Source organism: Pezoporus wallicus, unplaced genomic scaffold (genome assembly GCF_028554395.1).
Source record: "Pezoporus wallicus isolate ANWC-B61680 ecotype Strahan unplaced genomic scaffold, APGP_CSIRO_Pwel_v1 contig_3817, whole genome shotgun sequence".
In the NCBI taxonomy this organism is placed as follows: domain Eukaryota; kingdom Metazoa; phylum Chordata; class Aves; order Psittaciformes; family Psittacidae; genus Pezoporus; species Pezoporus wallicus.
The window spans coordinates 1,092,205-1,114,276 of NW_026635157.1; the positions used below are offsets into that span (position 1 = coordinate 1,092,205).

Here is a 22,072-nt window from a genome sequence, read left to right on the forward strand (position 1 = left end):
ACAGTGACTTAAGATGCTAACATCCAAGATACTGTTTTATTTTTCACGGTTTAAGCAAATTCAGGCTAAGCAAACTTAGGGCTGCAGTGGGCCTTGAGCCATAGTCCATCTTTCTGTCCTGTGACAGGATTAACTGTTGCCTATTCCTTACTTATGTTTATTGAACTACGTTTTAAAAAGTAGCCTGATCCAACGTTTTCTTTTCCTTATCCTTGAAGGCTACTATGAAATCTGAATCTTCCTTCCTGTGGGTTAAGCTCATCACTTATTTTCCTGTCTACCATGGCACAGGAAACAAATTGTTCTTTTTCCATCTGCAACAGCCTTTAAAGCAGGGAAGATTGATATCATACTTTAAAAATTAAATTATTCTGGCTTACCTAACCTGAAGAAACACAGTTTATTCAACCTTTTCCCATAAGTTTTGTTTTCTAGAGTTCTAATCTTCTAGTTGCTTTGGAGATTCTATAATTTGTACTGGTTTGGGTTTTGTTTTGTTTTTATTCTGGTTTACTTCTACATGTGGTTTCATGAGTACTGAACAGAGCAATAGCATTACATACAAGCCCAGTCAGTAGTAGTTGTCTGCATCTATTATGCTGTAATGTTTGCCTTATTTACAAAACCATGACACTGTTCACTCATAATCAATGCATGTTGCAAAGTAAACTTAAGCATACTTTTCTAGAGAAGAAACCACTTCTTTCCCATGTTGCTTTGTTCATCTGATTATTCCAGTTTTAATGCAGTGATTTATACTAGTCCTTATTTTTGTGCTTTTTTTTCCCCATATGCTATCTCCAGTTTGCCAAATAATTTAGGATTCTTATCCTGCAGACTTCTGCTATATATTTCAGATTTATTTCTCTCTGACTATCAGAGTAGTCTGGTCTTTCCTCTGTTCTTCTAACTCATATAAATGTCATCTACAATTTAATAACATTTAATAAAATAAATACTCCAGTCCATTGCTCATCAATGAGGAAAATACTGTATGGGACTGGATCCAGGACAGACACTATGGAGCCTCATTCAATATCAGTTTCCGTGGTAAGAGTGAACTCTGATAGCTCTTCCCGAGACTGAGACTGATTTTCTGAAATCATCTAAACTATATATTCCTAGCTGACATATGAAATGTCACCCCAATCAATGCTGAAAACCTCTCTCAAGTTGGGCAACACACTACTGGAAGGTAGAGAATAAGCACTGATTGTTACTTGTCACTGATTGCTACCTGGAGTTGATTGCTGGCACCAGCCACTTTGCAGAACTTTTGGTTGCTCACACTTCCTATGGCCATTTAAATCTCCCATGCTTGCCCCTCTCAATGCCTGAACAGTGTCAGCCTCTCTCGGGAGAGCTGCCAGCTCCTGGCAGGGCCTCAGGCCTCACTGCTGTCTCTTCTGTCATGCCTCAATGACTGGGTATTACTTCATAGCACCTCATCACCAGATCAACCAGCAAATAACCCCTGAAAATGGTATTTCATGTAACAAGTATTTAATGAGTATTTTATTTGGAAACTTGTGATTTTTCCCAGCTTGTGATATTCTGAGCCCAGCAACATTTCAAAATACACACACACACACACACACACACACAAAAAAAGAGCTTTTTATAAATTACAAGAGAACATGTTTGTTTGTCCAGCAGGAAAGTACTTAACTTTTCCACTTGGTTTTAGAAAATGTAAAGCGAAATAAATACGTTTTTGTAACCTCATTTAGCTCAGGTGAGTATATTGATTTAAACCGCCTCTGTAAGTTCCACTCCCACAAACTTCCAGAATTTTTGTAGGTTAAGTTGTCCTTTGCAGTTGCATTTGAAAGGCGGAAATCAAACCAGAGAGAGCTGTGTAAGATTGCTGAAGTGATAAATGTACTAGAAGTGCATGAAGTGATCTTTGACATGATTTATTTCTAAAAGGAGACTATTAGCAAAATATACTGAAGTATGTATACTCGTTCAGAGTAATTGTAAAAGTAGCATGGCAATTAATTGCTGGTAACACTTAACAGTTTAGTAACAGATGTAGTAAATATCTTGTCTGAATCTTTTGAATAAGATTATGTATTTTTCTCAAATATTTTAATTTAGTCAGAAATTGTTGAAATAGTTGGACTGCCTTTGTTACAAATCAGTTACTCCCCACTCTAAAATGTGATAGGAAATATGAAGGGAAAAAGACAAAGCTATCTTTTTTGACCCTTCTGATTATAAAGTGGATGAACCTTATATAAAGTGTGGATCATGTTAGGGTATAAATGAGCAAACCAAGGAGCATAGATACACATCACTAAATGAAAGAAGAGGATAAATAGATTTTTCATTGCCTGAAAAGGTTTTGCATAGGCATAAAAAAGGCTTTTTGTCAAGATACTGATATTAAAGATCAGTATATAAATTTAACAAACCATGAGGTGACTGTACTGCAGTTTCAGTTTCACAGATGTCAATGCAGAAAACTCACTGTGCTTAGAAATGCCCATGATTTAGTGTAAGGTGTCCCTGCCCATGACGGGGGGGGTTGGAACTAGATGATCTTAAGGTCCTTTCCAACCCTAACTGTTCTATGATTCTATGATTCTATGTCCACTCCATGCTCTGTGCAGTGAGAATCCTGTCCCATCCATTCCCCTGTCAATAAAATATAGATACCAGCACTTCCTTTAAAAGGATACTGTTTGGATATATTGTAGCTTCTTGCAAGACTTATGATACCAGGAAATACTCTGGTACCAAAGATCTACATATAAAATAAGACTACTTAAATTTATTCAGTAGGTCTTATCACAATCCAAAACCTGAAGTTATACCTGGAAAAAAAATAAAGTTATCTTAATTTTCTTGTTGCTAACAATTCATTGAATTTTAAGTGCACAAGAGTAATTTGCAGTATTTTAAGCTTTCTGGCCTCTTTATATTAGTTGTACAGTAATAAAATTCCACCCATTCCCATTTTAGCTCAAATAAACTAGGAAGCTAAAAATGCAGGAAATTTCATTCAAAGTCTGTAGGAATAAGGTAGCCACGGCTTGCCTATGACTCTCTGAAAATGCTTTTTGTCTCTGGAGGGATCATATTAAGATGACTGTGAGTAATAGATTGTGGGAGTTTTTTCCTTTAACACAGCTCTTGGCTTAATCACGTGCCAAGGATTTAAAAAAATTGTGATTTATCAGATTGGGAAACAGAAACTGGATGTCACACTCCTTGCCAGATTTTGTAGAGACTGGGATCTGGATTGGCATCATTTTTTTATTTGTTATGAGGAAAAAATATGCTTCCTATTTTACTACCTTGTCTTAAATTAAAAAAGATGGGAATGGAGTTGGGGTAGAACATGGTATCATATTCCTGAAGTAGCAGATGAAAAACTAATTGAAATTTTAGGACTAAAGTCAGTAATAAAACCTTTGAAATTATCTGCTGGAGGACAAAACAATTTTGTATTTGTAAACTTAAATAGTGTTTTACTTTCTATATATAACCCTTTCTCAATGTATATGTTCATGTATTACTGAACTGGTGAGATGGCAGCAATGTCCATTCTCATTCTTCTTGTCTTCATTTTTCATGTTAGCTGAAACAGTATATGAAAAGGTTTAAGAAAAGGGTTTTATCGTAGTAATTTGGCTTGAATTAGCCACTCATGTGAACAGTGCCACAGATATGTGAAGAAGATTACACTAGAAGCTGAACACTCAGTGTGGGAGCTACATGACACAGCTCAAGGGCATAACACAGGGTATATAGATTTTAACCTTTCCTTCTTTCTCATTCTCCAGTGGTTGTATGATCTTTATTTCTGAAGTACGTGTAGAATGAGGACTTGCTTACTGCATGCAAATGAAGTATATTTTACAATCCTCTGTGCCCTTTTCCGTATTGTTACATGTAGCAATGTCTTCATAGTTTAAAGCCAGAAAATTATTAATCTTTTCAGCAGTGCTGGGTAGTTGCTAAGAAAGCCAAAGATACAAATCCAAAGACCTTGTGTGAGGGTAATTAGGCTATGAATTTGAGCATCTGTGCTTATAAGGGGCTTAGACGTAACCTTCTGTTCTACCATGAAACCTGTTAGGAAAATTGAGATTTTAGAATCAAGAAGTGCAGTTTTGCTGGGGCACTTGAACTTTAAATTCAACATTTGATCATATTGGGTTGGTGTATGCAATGTCCAGATGCTTTTTTTTTTTTTCTTTTTGCTGTTGAGGCTCTTCTTTCCAAGGTTTTGTTCTTTGTCTGCATTCTTTCCACTCATTATTTGCTTGGCATCTTAAGGTGTGGATAAAGTTTACACCCACGGGTAATGGCTAATGTGGCAGAAGCCTTAAACAGATAGGTAAAGAATAGTTAGAGAAATTTCTGTGGCATAGAGGATTGAAAATAAAAGAATAATTAAAGAAAAAGCATGTATTAGTATAAGGATGATAATTATTACCGGCTTTGAAACTTACAGTAAGTCAATTCACCTTCATCAGTATGTGTCATGCAAAATTCACCTGACAAAAATGTTCCTTTATTGGCCTCATAGAATTGACATTAAGGATTCTTAAGATACCATGCTGACATGCTGGTTTCTTCTGTTCATGTTCTTTGAATGACTTTTGTACTGCTGAAACTGATCATTCCCTCGTGCTAATCTTAATGGTACTGGAATATGTTTACGCAGTTAAGAAAAAGAAATTTCTGTTTTATGTTAATTGTTGTTGATATACTAATATGACCCCAATTTTCATCCTCATTCGTCAAGGACAAATGAACTCAGCTTTTCAAAGCTGTGATTCAGTGAAACACTCAAGTATGTACTTAACTTTAACCATGTATACTGTGCTGCTACTACTTGCTAAAAGTACACAGATGCATAAATGTTCTGCTGGATGTAGTAACACTTAACTTTAAAGAAATATGGAATGTTTTGCTGCCTGAAGCCCTCACAGATAAATCATCTGCCCACTATGATTCAAACTTTTGCTGCTGTTGCATACACTATGGCTAGCCTGAGAACCCTTAGACAGCGATGAGTCTCTGACCATAAATATTAGCCGCATGACTCATGGTGACAAAAGTCAGACTGCATGTGCAGTGAGAAACAGCTCTGATTATGACAGGATGGGTTAGAATACATTCAGAATGATCTCAATATCAGCCATTATCTTCTTCTTGACACTTTGCTTTCTCATCCTTCCCCGTCTACTGTTGGTTGTTATCACACAGATTGTCACATCTAAAATTAGTGCTTTGAGAAAAGAGCCAGATCTTCACACCCTTAGCATATAATAAAGTGTTATAAAAATACTTAATGTTAGTTTTACTCTTTTAAAATATGTGTGACAGATCATAAGAAAAAGACCACCCCTCCTTGGGTTCCTCCATTAGCTCCCTTCAACTGTTCCTTTTATAGCTCATGGCAATGTAAGTCATACAAATGGAGGAGGTTAAAATTAGGAGCTTTACTCTACTGAAGTCACTACCTTTAGTTTTGTGCAGGTTATCCAATAATTTATTTAAAAAAACATTAGAAAACAGTAAGACAAAACAAAAAAGAGTCCAAGGGCATGTGCTTCCCTTCACCACTATCAGTGATCACTAAACACATTTTTAACTCTCAGTATTCCTGTGATGCCAACTACCTAATTGGCTTAATTAACCTCTTTTCTAGCATGTATTACTCTTGGGATACCATGAAATGAAATGGAGGGCAACTGGGCACCTGTTGATATGTCCCATTTTGATGATTCTCACCAGTGAGTAATTCCTTGTAGTAAGTCAGATTGTTCCGAACTAACTTTGCAGAGGGATGAGCTTTAAGAATAAACTACAAGGCAGAATAGTTAAAAGACAATTCACTTTACAACAAAGTTATTGAGTTACAGTATTTCACTTTAAACCTTGCTTTTTTGTGTTACCTATTACTTAATTCTCATGAGAAATAGTGCATTATCTTCTTCCTGGATTTACAACAGTGATGTTACTATGGCAGTTATAATCTGAGGAAGCATTCCCCTCAGACATAGATCTTTTTTGCATTCAAAATTTTACAGGTTTTATTCTGTGAAGTCTGTCAAGCACTTTGAAAGAAGAGTGGATTGTCTAACGTGCAGGTTATATGCACGAGACAGACTTATTATGCTAACCTTTAAATATTTAAGATAAAACTTTTCAAGGTAAACATGTGAATCACGATAATTTCAATAGGGAATGGGATTAGTTTTTGTACTATTATACAAACCAAATGCCTATTCCCAAATGCTTGCTGTCTGTACAAGGAAATCTAGTTTCAGAGAAAAGGAAAGGTTACCCTTTCTCTGAAAGGATAAGCACTGTGAAAAAGGATGGCTACCCTGCAGATGTTGATTCTACTCAAATTTTGATTTTTGAATACTGACACTTTTCTTTTTTTGAGAGTTGAGCCTTACAAACATCAGCCAGTTAGCGAAGGTCATAAGCATATGTCCAGATTTGACCTAAGTGGGAACATTTACCTGCTTATTTTATAGACAGCTAAACTCTGCTCTGAATTATTTGCTGAACTCAGAGCCTGCACTCATTCCCCTTGTGAATTTACCTTTTAACTTCATTAGGAAGAAGATAAGATACTCTGGTGAAAGCTTTTGTTTTTAAAAAGAGTAATTAAATTTTTCTGTTTTTCTTTCATGCTACTTCAGAACTTGGTTTATAAAACAAGGCTGGTGATTGAGGTCAGCTGCTACAATCTTTAGCTGCTGTTTATTGTGATCTGCTAAAAGAGCATTTTCTAAAAGTCATAGCTTTCCCTTTTCCCCCTGTGTCCTGAGTTACCGGCTGGGCTTAAACCACGACACCCTATAGGTATTGCATTTTTGTATGGTTGAGGCTGGTTTATTTCTGACTCTTTTTTTTTTTTTCTTAGACGTGGAACGTTTTAAATCAGCTGTAGAACAGTCTGTGTCCTACCAGAGTAACTGAAAATTAAAATGGTCTTTCACACTGAGGCTGAGGTAGTGTTTCTGTTCTACCTTTTTACCTCAGTCCTGAAGCAGAGCCTGTGAATTCAGATTTATCCACTATTATACTGTTCTGCTGAGTAGAGCTAAAAAATAATAATTCTGTCTATTTGAGACAGTGTGTAGTCAGCCATCACCATATTAGCAAGTTTACAGTTTGACTGCTTATTTAGATTATGTCCCAGTTATGTAGAATTAGAGAGCAGATGTTCCTGGTATAACCTGATAGTAATTTTTACTTTATTTTCTAATTTCTATTCAAGGATAGATGATTTGATGAAACTAAGGCCTCTGTCAAACCTCAATGCTACTCTACCTCAAACTGATCCCTTGACCTGAAAAAAGGAACAAACAGTTCTGCAGTAAAATTATTTCTTTGTGTGCTGTAACTTAGCTGTGTTTAGATGAATGCAGAGCACCAATAAGATCCTTTTGAGTAGTCTTTTTTGTCCTTGCTAAACTTTTTCTGTGGTTGGAAATGAATTTTATAGCAGAATGAAGCATACATTTTGTAAGAGAAAATTGGATTAGAGGCTTGTGCCAGTCACAAATTATAGTATGCTGAAAACATTTGTAATGAGAATTGAGATGTAGAGGGTGATAATGAGGAAGTAGAGTTCCGAAGGCAAAGGTATAGGCACCGAACTTGGTTGCAGCATGTGATAATTTAAGAATTTGTTGTGACAAACGGTTTTTGCATGTATCAGTAGACATGCAGTTGGGAAATAGAGACTGAAGTAAAATTAATTACTGGTTGCTGCTTTGATTTAGTGTTGTTGCTGTTTGATTCTTAATTGCCCTAGATTGCAGTAGGTATCAAAAAATGTTCTGTGCATAGGCCTTTTTAATTCTATAAATGCCTAACATTCTGTGCAGTCTACTGGTTAAACATCAACACAGGCACATGGACCGGATGGCATTGTATTTCTCAGTCTGAGCGTAAAGAAGCCAAGGGATTTGGTCATATTAAATTATCCTCTTTTCTGACTGCTTTAACTGTTCATTATTTTAATTGTCTACAAAGGTGTAATTTGTGTTTTTAATAGTACTTTTAAAGAACTTTTGATTCAATGTATTGTGCATAGGTATTAGTTTCATTATCCGTATCAGTACTGTTATGATAGACTATGATGTAACCGTAACTTCTTCCTGAGATGTTGGATGCTGTACTAAATAATAAAAAAATATGAGGGTGTTACGGGGAGTTTTGCTATGTCTGTGTATAACTGTGTCCTTACTTTCCCTCTGGTTTTACAGGGCACAATGACTATATGTGTCCTGCTACTAACCAGTGCACCATTGACAAGAACAGAAGAAAGAGTTGCCAGGCTTGCCGACTAAGAAAATGCTATGAAGTGGGAATGATGAAAGGTGGTATGTACACAGCAATCCACAAATCCTCAACATCGGTGTCTGCCTTGTCTTTTAACTTTATTGGACAGCTGATATGGTTCTTAAAAGAGGAAGCAACTGATTTTATTGAGAGGAAGTGTATTGAATCAAAGCGCTGCTTAAAAAAAAATAAAAACCTTCCAAATACTATGTTAATAATCTTGCCCAAATTTGCATCAAAATTCATAGGAACATTGACTTCAAGGGGATTATGATTCTTCTGTTAATATTTTTAATTCATTACGGTTTTGGTCTCTTGTGGTAGAGTCTGTATCATGATAAATGAAACTTAGCCCAGAATTTTGTAGCATTTGGCAGTTCAGCGTGAAAAGCACTGGTAGTCTCAGATCAGTCCATTTTCATGAAAACTTCTGAATATGTAATGCTTTTTCTGCATATTCTGGAAGGGAAAGGCAATTCCTCTATGCCAGTTCTGCACACATCTTATATGTAAATTAATTTCACCCAACAATATTAAAGGTTCACTCATTTTATAAAAGCAGAAAAAACGCCACTTTCTTGAAACTTATGTATGTAATAATGTTGTCAGGGAAGAAGAATCAGACAGGGTGATCAGAGGGCTGGAGCAGCTCTCCTGTGAAGACAAGCTAAGAGAGGTGGTTTTGTTCAGCCTGGGGAAGAGAAGGCTCTGGGGAGACCTTATAGCAGTGTTCCAATACTTAAATGGGCCTAGAAGAAATCTGGAGAGGGATTTTTTTTTACAAGGGTTTGTGACAGAACAAGGGGGAATGGGTTTAAGCTGTCACTGGGGAGATTTCAACTAGATATTAGGAAGAAATTCTTTACCATGAGGGTAATGAGACACTGGCACAGGTTGACCAGAGAAGTTGTGGCTGCCCCATCCCTGGCAGTGTTCAAGGCTGGGTTGGATGGGAATTTGAGCAACCTGGTTTAGTGGAAGATGTCCCAGCCCACGGCAGGGGGGCTGGAACTAGGTGATCTCTAAGATCCTTAAAGTAAATAAAATTCCTTTATTTATATACCCAGTATTTAAATTTTAGAGGCAAAATTAGAAATACATGACAATACTGAACAATTGCCATGGTGTGTTCTTAGATGGAAGAGTTCTTTTGTAACATAGTTTTTAGATCAATTATGATATGTGCCTTTCTTCCCTATGTTATAGTACCTGGTGTTTGTCAAAAGCAGACAGAAATTTGTGGTTTATTTGTTTGTGGTTTTGTTTGATTTGGACTTTTTTGTTTTGTTTTGTTTAAACTAAGTTCCCAATTTACAGACAAGCAGATCAGGTGCATAAATTCTGCCTGCTCCTATAAGACCACTAATAGTGGACTGAAGTCCATTACTGGTTCATAGGCAAGACTAAGAATATTTATTTTATGAAGTCTGGGAAAAAAATCTTGAGAGCCCTGAGTTACAGGTTATAGATCTGGTATCCCTGTAAATAGGATATCCAAGAAATGTAAAGTTGATCAATCTCTCTTTCTGAATAAAATTAAAAGACCTTAAAATTATATGTTATTACTTAGTCTATGCACTCCTGTTTGTACGTGAGGATAAAATGCTTACATGGAATAAGCTCCTTGTCATGTCCCTCTTTCTTCTGGTTGGATAGCAGGGAAGAGTAACCTAGGTTTTGTTTGTGATCCACTGATGCTTTCTTGAAGATGGTTTCCGTTCTGCTTTGAATTCTGGAGAATTATATTCCAGCTTATTATTTCATGTGATAAGGGCAGGGGCCAGCTTCCAAATGAAGTTTTTATAGCAGTGGCAGTCCTGAAGCTCCAACCATACCTCCAGTCCAGGTGATCTGTGCACCAATACAGGTCTAGTTTTCCATTTCTTCATTGCTTTAATGGTTTTCTAATGGCTCAAAAAGACCTCATTGTCTGAAGTCAAAATCACCTCATTTTTATTGTAATTTATTAATTAAGTAATAGAGTGGTAAAATAATTATTGTTAGCATGCTACTTTCTTCCCCTCCTTTTATAAATGATGAAGCAGATTAATCATCAAGTGCTCCATGGGATCAGAGCAACAGAGTGCCAGTGGAATTAGTGGCTATGGCAAAAGTTTGTCATAATGTTGAATGATAGATCCTTAATGAAATATTAGTTATGTTCCTGGTAGTCTATGTTTAGCTACCCTGAGACTTACATAATTCTGCCAGTTGTTGAAGGCTGATGGTTTACCAGCTTCAAGTTGTGTGAAATCTGACAATCAAGGATTTGAGTGCTCATATGCTAGATCAAGGTGATGGTTATGTATGTGACCCAGGGGTATTTACTGTCTTTGAACGGTCTGAAATTTCATGTTGTAGAGAAAAGATTCCAAGTGTTGTTTCTTGCAATAATGAAATTGCAGCATTCCAGCGCATTTGAGGCCCACACCCTTCAGTGTTGCCCTCACAAAGTATCTGAGAACCCTTCAGAGATTACTGCAGTAGACTAGGAAATACAAGTTGGTGTTTGCTGTAACAGTGTGCTTTCCTACATGACAGGTCCTTCTAGAAATGTTCATTAACTCATAGTGATTAGAGTCTAGAGCTTGGAGATTTTCAGTTTTCCTTTACATTCTCTTGAAATAGTTACCTACCAGTAATCACATGGGAATTCAGTCTGATTCAGTGTGACAATATTGCTGGAGTTTAAGGCTAAGTTTTACAGTGAAAAGAAAAAAACATTTGGCAACTTTGGAATCCACTCAGAGAAGGACCTTGCTGATTTTTGACTTTGAATGTAGAGAGCTATGCTTCCTTGCTGAATGCTATATTTGTTCATGCGAAGAGGCTAGAGAGCTATTAAAATCATTCTCAAAAGCAGAGGTAAATCGATGTCTGATGCAATCACTGGAAGGGCTCCAGACTTTCTAGTTGTCCATGTCATTATCTTTTAATGAAATACTGTCTTAAAAATAGGAATTAGTGAATGAAGGAAAATGTATTAACAATGTGAAACTATTTTGGTTTGTCTGTGGACAGCCTTTATGATATTTATTAGACATACTGTTCTGTACTCAGCCAAATAACTCTGTAGGTGGGGCCTGATAAATGTATGAGGAAATGTACATTTTCAAGATGTAATTGGTGGGCTGAAAACATGTACTCAAGCAGCATTTGAAGCAGTTTTGTGAGTTTAGAACAGCCTTCTGGAAAAGAAGATGGAATTGCAACCAGAATTTTCAGTGAAATTATTTTTTTCCCTTTTGTACACATGCAAAGTGTATTGTTGCCTTTGATTTGTCCCAAAGTATATTCTATGGTACTGTCCCCAAAATAAGAGAGACCATTGCTGTGAACACTTTTGCCAAAAATTTTTTATCTTCCTATTCCACTGCACAGAATGATCTGGGCTAGAGGGAACTCCAGGTCTCTTGTCAAGCCACCTGCTCAGAGCAGTTTCAATACTGAATTTAGACTAGGTTGTTTAAGACCTTTGATATTCAGGTGGAAATGGGACAACCTGTATTATGCTTATTTATGCTATAGCTAGTTATGTAATTTTTTTTTTAATATTGCAGAATTTTTGATGTTTTACTCTTGAACACTTGCTTCAGATTGTAAACCTAATTTTATCTGTATACTTGTTTGCATTAGCTTTTTGGTGTTTGTATACTTAAAAATTCCTAGTAGGGAATTATTTTAGTTGTGGTATTACTTGGGAATAGATACTGCAATGAAACAGTCCACATTTAAATTGCTGATTAATTTTAAATGAAGTCTAAGTTCCTTGCTGTGTCTCTACCTCTGACCCCCACTTGTTCATGTTACAGGTACGTCAGGGTGTCACTGTGTGTTCACTGGTTTTGAGAAACCCATGCAGGTCAGACAGCTGCTGTCTTCTAGCTGAGCTTCAGAAATTCCTAGAGTACTAGAGCTTCTGGCGCTTTATTTGGTTAGGCATTTACCTGATATAACAGGCCAAATAGCTTCAATAGCCTAAGTAATATATTTAATTTCTAAAATGTAGCTGTTACACTTTCTCATTGGCTTTAAGAATTCTACTAATGGACTCCTAAAACGACTTGGCTTTTCCAAATCATGGTTGATGTATGGTTTCTGTAAAGGCTTTCTTGTGACCCTTGCAATATCTATGGCTTCACTGTAAATTTTGCCTAGTAATGGAACTGTTGCCATACTTACTGTAGCCAAAACTGAGTATAATTTGTGCAAGTGTCAGCACTGTGAGATTCATTTGAATGATAGTTGAACTTCTCAATTGAACTTCTCTTGCTTCTCTTTTACATGTCCTTTCACGCTCTTTAAAATGCGTGCTATGAATGCCAAAGATTGAATGCCAAAATACAGATTAGGATGAATCATGTCTTGCACCTTCATCTGCTATTAGTATATCATTGGTTCTCAAACAGTGAGTTATAAATAGTCATTAGAGACCCCAAATTATATTTGCCTGTTTGTTAACTTTTTTTTTCACCAGGTCTTTAAAAATTTTACATGAAATAAATTTTTTTATCATCTACATTGTAGCTGAGAAGAATATTGGTGCACTGTGATATGTAATATGACTTACCACTGTGCAAACTGGTGATAGAGCCAGAAGTTGAACCAGCCCTGGTGCCTGCATCCCCCCCACTGCACCTCCTCTCTCCCTCTCTCTCTCTCTTAATTGAAGGTAGTCCTGATTATAGAGGAGGAAAAGCCTCAACTTGGGAAAGGATGAGGGACATTTCTTAGAAAAAAAAAACACCACAAAACCTCCAAAAAACCCCCCCAAAACCCAAAAACCAAACAAACACACAAAAAAACCAAACAAAAACCCATTAAAAAACTTCCCCCTCCCAAAAAAATTAAAAGCAAAAACTGAAACAACAAAACCCCCCAAAAACACAAAACCCAACCAAAACCAAAAAAACCCCACATATGTCCATATAGCATTCATTAACCACTGAGGAGTAGAAAAAATTACAACATCGAAGTGTACAGACCAAACTCAAATCTGTTGTTTATTTATACTACTGAGCGTCTAAGTAGCTTGGTCAGAAATGATGCTATTAAGTTCTGTCACTCGAGGCAGGCCTGCTCAAGATTTGACATAAAATTCTGATTAATTTTTTTAGATGATTTCAGACAATGTTTCTCATTTAAATTAATTGTCAACTCATCTGGGTTTTCAGCACAATTTACATTTGTTTGATTTTTCTCAAGAGAGATGGATATGAAATAAGGGGGTTGATTGCCTGAATCATATTCAAAAGAAGGAATTTATTAAGCCTATAAAATCGGAATTTGAAAAGCGGTGTTACTTTCCTATGAGCAAATCGTGTATTTATGTAGAGAGAACCAAGCAGAAAAGCTTTCAAAATCTCAAATCTCTCAAAATCACCTTGAGAGACTCTTCATGCCAAGATATATTATAACCTAAGTATTTACACTGAAGTCATAGCTTCAGCAATCTCCATCTGTTATAAATCTATAAAGAATGTAATTATATTCTTGACCTCTACTTATGTACAGCAGCAAGAATGACCTTGTTTTTAAAGAAAGCTGTGGGATTTTATTTTATTTCCAATTCTGTATTAAGACTACTGAATTCAATGAAGGCGTGCCCGATGAGGTCTATCTGTAAAGCAAAATTACTCTAAGAGGTCATTAGGAGATAGCTACCTTCCTTGCATCCATGTTTTAGACTCTAAATCCAGTTTTGCATAGATGTCACTCAGGTTTGTGCCCATAAGGGAACTGCTGGCTTCTTCACACTGTCTTCTTTTTCAATCACTTCGTTTGGCCTATGGCCAATGGCACCAAAGTCTGGACTGAGTCCCTGAATTCTTCTCCCAGAATTTAGTAAATCCCTCATCTATTAGGACATCTGAGAGAGGTCTTCAGATTTCTAATCTCTGCAACTCTCACATCAGTTTCGGAAATGTTCCGCTACTCCCCATATAAAGTGTTTCTGGCGTATAAAAATCTGGTTTCTTCCTTTGTGAAGGTTGATGTAAGGGATTTCTTTAGCTTCTCTGCCACAGCCTGCTCCTCTCTGCGTGCTCCTTTAATACTGTGATCATTGACTGAGCTATAGACTCTCTGACTTGCTGAAGGATGCCTTGATATTTACAATTTCTTTTACTTACCACATCTGTTTAGTCTTTTATTCTTAAGAAGAGTTGTTTTGCAGAACACCAGATATTTTCTCTTTCTCAATTTTCAACATAATTCTTGTGAGGTTGATCAGTCTTGAAGAGTATCAAAACTGTTTAGAAGAGAAGGTGTTTCTAAGCACTTTTGAAATACTCCTTTGACAAACTGACAAAATTATAGACTATTAACGCTGCAAGGTTGTATAAGCATGTAAGTTGTCAAATGTCTCTTATCATCTGGGGTCTGCTGATGCAGAGCAGAACTGTGCTTCATTTTCAAAGGCTGCTCTAGACAGAAAGGCTGGTTGATAAACCATTTACCAATCCTGTTTCCAGAACCAATCACAGATCCACCTTTTTATTGTCCTCTCAGGGTGTGGCCAAAAACTGTTGGTTGCTCCCGGGAGTTTCAGCATGTTTCCCACACCAAGCTCACACTCATCATCCCCACACTGACTTTTCCTTCAATTTATTTATGAACCGAAAGTCTTTAATACTGTAATCCTGTTTAAACTAGGTGTTACAGTCGTTTCCTGTGCATAAGGCTGTCCTTTCCCATAATGTTTCCACCAGCCCTGTTCTGAACCTGTTCCTCCTAAACTGAAATGGAAAGGAAACAGTGAAAGTAAAAGTTTGCATTACCAGGAAGCCAAAAGGACAAAAATCTTCAAAGTTAAAAACATTTCTGAGCAAACAGTTTTTAAGTGGGAGCTTCTTCCCTGGGTTAAAAGTTACTTAGTTTGTAAAACAGTTCCAGTAAGACATGAAACAACACTGATACGAATGAGAAGATATTGCTTATATGCTTGATGCCTAGAATCTAACTCTGGTTTTCCAGTTCTGCTCTTAGCTTGCCTTTATGTTTTGACTTGTCAAGTTTCCAAATCTACTTTGTTTCCACTAGTTTAAATTCTTGAAATGCCACAAGAATATATGTCAAGTATAAAGTGGAGATTAATTTGTAGAGCGCTGACTATTGCAAGAATTTGCAGTGTAACAGTACTCATGTACTGTTAGTGGTACAGCTCAAAATTATGCAGCAATGACTTCAGAGCGGAAACTGCACCCTTGTGCCCATGCCTGGGGCAGTGACTGATGCCTTTATCACCACCTGAGTGGACTAAATGTGGGAACTGTAGGATAGCAAGGAAGTGGAAATAGAAAGATGGTGAACAGTAGTGAAACATTTTCCATGTCATTTACAGTGTTTCTAAGCAGTTAGGTGAAAAAAAAACCCACAAACAACCAAATATTGTGATAGAGATTATTTTTGTCCATGATCTGTAATATTCTGACTAATTTAGTCGAACAGCATTCTGGTTCTCTTCTCTGATGGTACTTTGCCAAAAGGGGGGAACAGGATTTAACAGTTCATGGATTTGTTATTTCCCAGGGCTTCCTAGTAACCTAAGTAAGTAGGTTATGTATAAAATGCAATTGGAGTAAATATAAGTTTTCCTTGCAGCAGTAGAAAACTACTGTGCCGTTATTCAAATTGTGACTATATGTAAATGCTAATATTACAACCATCTGCTGTTATTTTGTTAAAAAGCCTTTCTGTTGTCACTGAATGACATCGTGGTACCCAAGACTATCTGCAGATAACTTATTTGTTGGCGTGCATAAGGGCTGGCACATGCTAGAGAAATTGTTGGAAGATTGAAATGTTTATTAAGTCATGCGCATATGCATACCAACATGAAATTGGTAAGGTTTTTACCAATGGTTGTTGAGGTGTTGCTTTTAATTTTATTGCTTGCTCACTGCGTGAGCCCCAAATAAAGAATGTGCCCTTAATCTGTGTTTCAATGGAGACAAATGACTAGTTGTTTCTTCCAAGGCATTTCCTGTGAAAGTAAGTAAGGATTAGAAAGTTATTCTTTTAATACGTTAAAAATCTGTAGTGCAGTATAAACTCAGAAAGTGCAAGGAAAGGATGCAGTTAAAAATTTTGGAGGTAAAAGACACATGAAGATAGATTTGTTTCAGTCATTGCATAAAAAGAAAAGATAACACCATGTCTTCCTTCTGAAACAAGAAAGATATATCAGAAAAAAAGATACTAATAATTAAAATGAATGCAGTACATCACATGTACAAGTGTATGAAGTGATGAAAAATTATGCAGGCTGCAATTATAATTACTGGATTGAGAAGTAATTCTGTGCTGATTATTAGATATATCCTAGAAGAATTAAATAATCCCATTAGCCACACCAGTTCAATTGTCTTCCCTCCTTCAGATCTCTATCAATGCTCTTTCTAGCTGTTTCAGTTTTTTTCTGTCTGTTCTGCTTTTCTTGTGAATTCTTAAGTGCTACAGCCCTACCTTCCATGGCTAGAAGGAGAAACAGCAGAGCAGTTCCTTGGAAGCTAAGTGTTCAAATAAATGAGTAGCAAAGAAAAGCTTTTCTTCTTCTTCCTCATTCTCCTGCAAATGTCAGCTCCTGAACTGAATTGAGAGCTCTCACCAGTCATCTTGCTTTTCCCAAATATTCCTTCAGGAGGCAAACCAAAATCTTCCTTAATTATGCACATCGAAAGCATTTATAATAACAGGTAAACTTATTTGTTTATAAAATGTGAAATAAGCCCTCCTATTTCCAATAGATGTTATATAGCAGTTTCTAGGATAAAATACTGTCTCATCTCACTGTATGGACCTGGAATTCCGAAGTCAAATGTGTTGTCACTTCTGGTTGTGTAGCATCTGCTTCCTGTAACTGTCCTGCAGAGATTGTTATAATTTTGTATGTTTATTGATAGAGACTTAGAAAAAGAAATTGCTTCAGAAATTAATATACTTTTATGGTCCAGCTACACAATGATAATGAACACCTGGATTTCTTGAAAGAAGGTGGTGATTTTAAGTCTTCTTTGTTTCATGTTGCTATAAGACTCTTCTAAGATAAACAGCATTCAACTAATCCAGTTTTACTGAATGAGAGATCCTGATTAAAATATGGCAGCTGCACCATTCTTATCACTTATTGCAAGACAAAAGGTACTATTCCTGCCTAAATTCACAATTTGTGCAATTGCATTCCGCCTACTTACGTTTTTCTATAAAGAGTTACGTACCCTCCACAACTAGAACAGTGTTGTCAGGTGACGTGTGTCATGCAATAAGAGCTACAATTAAATTGAAGGAAAATCAGTTTCTTTGTAAGGTATGTGTAGTTAATAAAGCATATTAATGGTTGATAGAAATGGCAAAATGAAATTCTCAAATGTTAAAGCATACAGAAATTATTGGTGTGACCTATATTGAACCACCTTATGGTCTGATCTCATTAGTATTCTTTGACCTTTACTGGCTTCCTTTTGTGGGGCTAAGGTGACTAACACAGCTATTGCAAAATTTTATTTCTTTTGCACTGTATCATATGTATCATGGTACTAGTAACTGATTTTGCAGAATGTTTGCAATGTGAAGCACAGAGGTGTATTTGAAACAAACTTGAAGTCTGAAGTTTTCCCTGTTGTGGACATTGCTCAGGGCTGAAGTCTCACCTTTTCTGAGGTGAGCCAGGAGATCACAGATCAGGGAGAACTTATTCGTGAAGCTGGGCTCCACAGGTAAAGTGCCTGGAGCTTTCTCAATGATTGATGACCACTGATAGAGATAGTAAAAAAAATGATTTGCTGAAAATCTGTATACTATAACACAGTTAGGGGACAAGAGCGCCGCAGATTTTGGGATAGATTTTTTTTTTTTAAATTGTAGATTTTTAAAAGATTTTTTCTCTGCATTCACCTGAGAGTTTTAACCTTAAAAAAAAAAAAAAAAAACACACAAAAAAACACAAAAGACCCCACCTGCTATTTGGAGAAAATAACTTTCTTATCGTTTTCCCTTGTAGTTAATGGAAAGCTGTTTGGAACTCCAGCAAAACTGAACTGGAGCATGAAGAGATGGGTTAATAAACAGGCTGCAAGTAAATATGTTCTCACGCAGATGCAGCTTCTGTATTAAAACCTACCCCTTGCGTGAACAAGCAGAGTGAGTGTTGTGCGTATGAGGGAAAGAGAAGATGAAGGTCTTCTGCATTTTTTGTGCCATGTTACTGAAAATAGCACAATAGGTGTTCCAGGTGGGTGTTGTAAACAAGACAAAAAGCAATAGCTGTTGTGTTTAGGATTTCCAGAGTAGTGAACAATAGGAAGGACATAAAAATATCTTGGTTGTTTCAGTTTCATCAAATAATAATTTATTTTTTCCGTCTTACTGCCAAGAGGAGTTTATTGGGTTTTCTCAAATCTGTTCCCATTTATTGCAAACAATAAGCATTCTTTACTTAACAAATATTCCTACAAAATTTCTAATGGTAAAGAGAATGAAGAATATTATATAAAGCAGCTCAGAGGAAATATATTTAAGTAGAATAGAATTTGAGATTATACACATATCTTTAACTCTAAAATGCATAATTCTATGGTTCACACTGAGCAAAGAATTTTTTTTCTATCTGCTCTCTTCCTTTTCTTCCTCTAAATAGTCTTGAATATATTATATAATACTGAAGATACAAAGGTGGAGTTTTGTTCTTAGCAACAAGTTAGGGAGAAGCTGTCTGTTGGGTGGCTGAGAAACAATATTCATTCAATGCATTCCTAAAGTAGGATTTTTATTTTTTTTCATATTCTGTAATTTATTTTTGTTGTTTTTTTTTTTTTATCAGATGTTGGAAAAAAAAAGTGTTTTATTTGGTCAACCTTGCCTCCATGCTTCGTAAGCAATTTTATTGCTGATCAGGTTCTACAGACTAGAGTATATAATTACTCAGTAGTTTTGAAACCTGCCTCCATATTTTACACACTGATTGAATTTGCATATGAAGCCTTATAAAACTGCCTTTGAAAATCTTGGCTCTTGTAGCTTTACAACTGAAGTGAAATTGTTTTAGAGCTTTTGCAACATACACAGTACTTCTATTTTTGGTAGAATATTATTTTTCATAAGATTTGGCAATTCAGGTTACGTAATTGGCTGAACTGTGGAATAAAATTAATGCATTCATATAATTTAAAAAACCCTACAGGATCGTTGCACTTCTGGCAATGAAATTGCTGCTTGATAGAGTTGCCTTTTTTGGAATTAGTGACTGACTGTGCATCACTATTATCTTTTCTTAAAAGAGATAAAATTTGATGAACTTGAAGGAGATCTGGAGGCACTTGCATTTTTCTGGGAGATACTCACTCCTATTTGGTCCAAGAAAATGAATAATAAAATCGCTATGTTGCTTGTCCATCTAGGGGTTAGGTGAAGAGTTAGTAGTAATTTCTATAAATCTCTGATGAGTATGATGCTTATACAGATTCAAAGACCTTTCTGTCTGTGATCATAAAAGCTGCTGATGTGATACAGGAGGAATGCATCCTCTTAGAGATTTCTTTTCCAGGTCTGGTCTTTACAAAATTCAGTGTAGGTATATTATGCTTGGTTGGTTAGTTTTTTAAAATCTCCCCCCCCCCAACATAAAAATATATTTGTGTGGGGAACCTCTAAACTGGTTATGTTCAACATTGCTCAGTGCTCCACTTCTTTTCAAGGTGAAGAAAAGACAGTGGGAAGCATGCAGATGATTTAAAAATAAAACTTTTTCTTATTTAGTTAATTTCTAAGCAGCAAAAAATGCTTACATTTGCCACCTTCCCTCTGCTACGTCAAATTCTCATCATGTCCATGTTTTACTTGACAGAGCAGGCCTGGAATAAGTTCTAAAGCAAAACCAAAAATATCCTTTCTGATCTTTCAGTAATCTACGCCATCGAGATTTAAGCCCAAGGTGCCTTGTTTGTGTTCATTAATTCTTAATGGATTCTTTTCTCTGTCAAATTTGGCCTACAGCTTTCTAACATATAGCAACTTCTAATTAATTCCCACTTTCAGCTTTATTTCAGAATGGTGTGAAAGAGGGCATCCTCTTGTCTGTCCTGAGCCTTGCCTGGGGTAGTCTCATTTGATACCATGTTGCATTAGAAAAGAAGCATCAGTGTTTGTACCTTATTCATCTTCTTACCATTCCTGATTTTGTAGACTTATATCTGGATTGCAGGCCAAGCAGACCTTGTCAATTTAGCTGGTTTATGCACCAAACTTCTTTTGCACTTTGGATCATCTTACCTGTCTTTTTCTTATGCCTTTTCCATTTTTCATATCTCATTTTAAAATGAGATATAAAAGGACTCCACGCAGTGGTCATTGTAGCGCGCCTCATAAGTTACTAAAATTTATGAAGATGCTTTGTCCTCCCTTCCTCTATTAGTAATTTCTAGCCTTCTATTTACTTTCTAAACTAACTTATCTCATGTTTTTATAGTATTATTCTAACCCCCAGATCTTGTTTTGGAATTATGTCATTTCTGAGTCCATCTATTTATGAGTATGTTGAACAGTACAGGTCTCAAGAACCCTTTCAACTCTTCAAAAGCTCTTGGGAGCAGCTGTAGAATTTGGGGTGTGAGAAAATTAACAAGTGTTTTAGTTTGTATGAACCATGTGTTTTTTTTTTGACATGATAATGTCTGCATGATTCACAGGGCAGTTTTAATTAAAAAACATTACATTCTTATGAAGCATACAACAAAAATATCTGTTGCAGACAGAGCATGCATGTTACTGAGTATCGCAATAAAGTAAGCTACCAGTGGCATAATTCTAGGATGATGTTTTGCCAAAATAAGTCTTGCATGTTTCCTTAACAGCAAGATTCTCCCTCTCCTCTCCAAATTAGAAACAGTGTAGTGATTGGAAAACATGGCATTGCTGACTGAAAAATGGGAGCAACAATGCACTTGAGACTTTCGGCTTACAACTAGTTTAATGAACAGGAAAATGTAAAGAGGTTAAGCAGTATAGTGATGAAAGATTTATTAAACTTGCTTTATCTGGAAAGATTAATAGAATAGAATCAGGAGGCCTACTAGATTTTGAATGAATTAGATGTGAAGTGTATAAACTGCAAGCACTAATTCAGTGAAAGAGGCAAGCACATCTAAAGATCCTCTCTGTTCCTCTGAGATGGGAAAGGACATCTGATGATATGGTCCAACATTGATTTGAAGAAATATTGGATGTGAGATAAAGATCATGTTGCTAACAAAGATTGAGAATCTAAAGGTCTAAATTTTTGCGGTGTTAAAAAAGCTGGGCAAAGATTATGTTTACAACTCTTCCTCCCATCAGAAAAACCTGCATTGGTCTCTTGCAAATGCCAGCAGTTCTCAAAGCTGTTTTTGTTTGTTCATTTGCTTGTTTCCAAATTGTTGTTTCTTCTCTGTTTCTTGAATAGTTTGCATCCTCCTTATCTATAGATACTTCTGATTTTCAAACTGGGACTAGTGCTGCTTTTCCACATTGCATGAGAACTCCTGAATAAGCCCCATTATAAGCTGCCTTCTCATAGCTCAGTTCCTCGTGTGCTTTCCTTATTACTTGCTTGTCCCTTGCTCCCATTTGATGATTGATTTAAGTTTTTCACTCAGCCTCAAAATGCCTGTGCCTCCTCCACTCAGAGACAGACTTAATCTTCCCTTTATGGTTAGAGTTCGCATGGGCTTTAACACTATATTTTTCTTGTAACCTTTCCACAAAGGGAGATTTT

General features: G+C 36.3%; 1 protein-coding gene across 4 annotated transcripts in view; it reads left to right on the forward strand.

Annotated features, from left to right (window-relative positions):
• ESR1 (estrogen receptor 1) overlaps window positions 1-22,072 on the forward strand; it is a 156,587-nt gene that overhangs the window by 81,545 nt on the left and 52,970 nt on the right. For all 4 annotated transcript variants that reach the window (XM_057405859.1, XM_057405866.1, XM_057405884.1 and 1 more), the window contains one exon: window positions 8,250-8,366. In XM_057405859.1, the coding sequence (XP_057261842.1) occupies window positions 8,250-8,366 (117 nt within the window). The remainder of the gene's footprint in view (window positions 1-8,249; window positions 8,367-22,072) is intronic.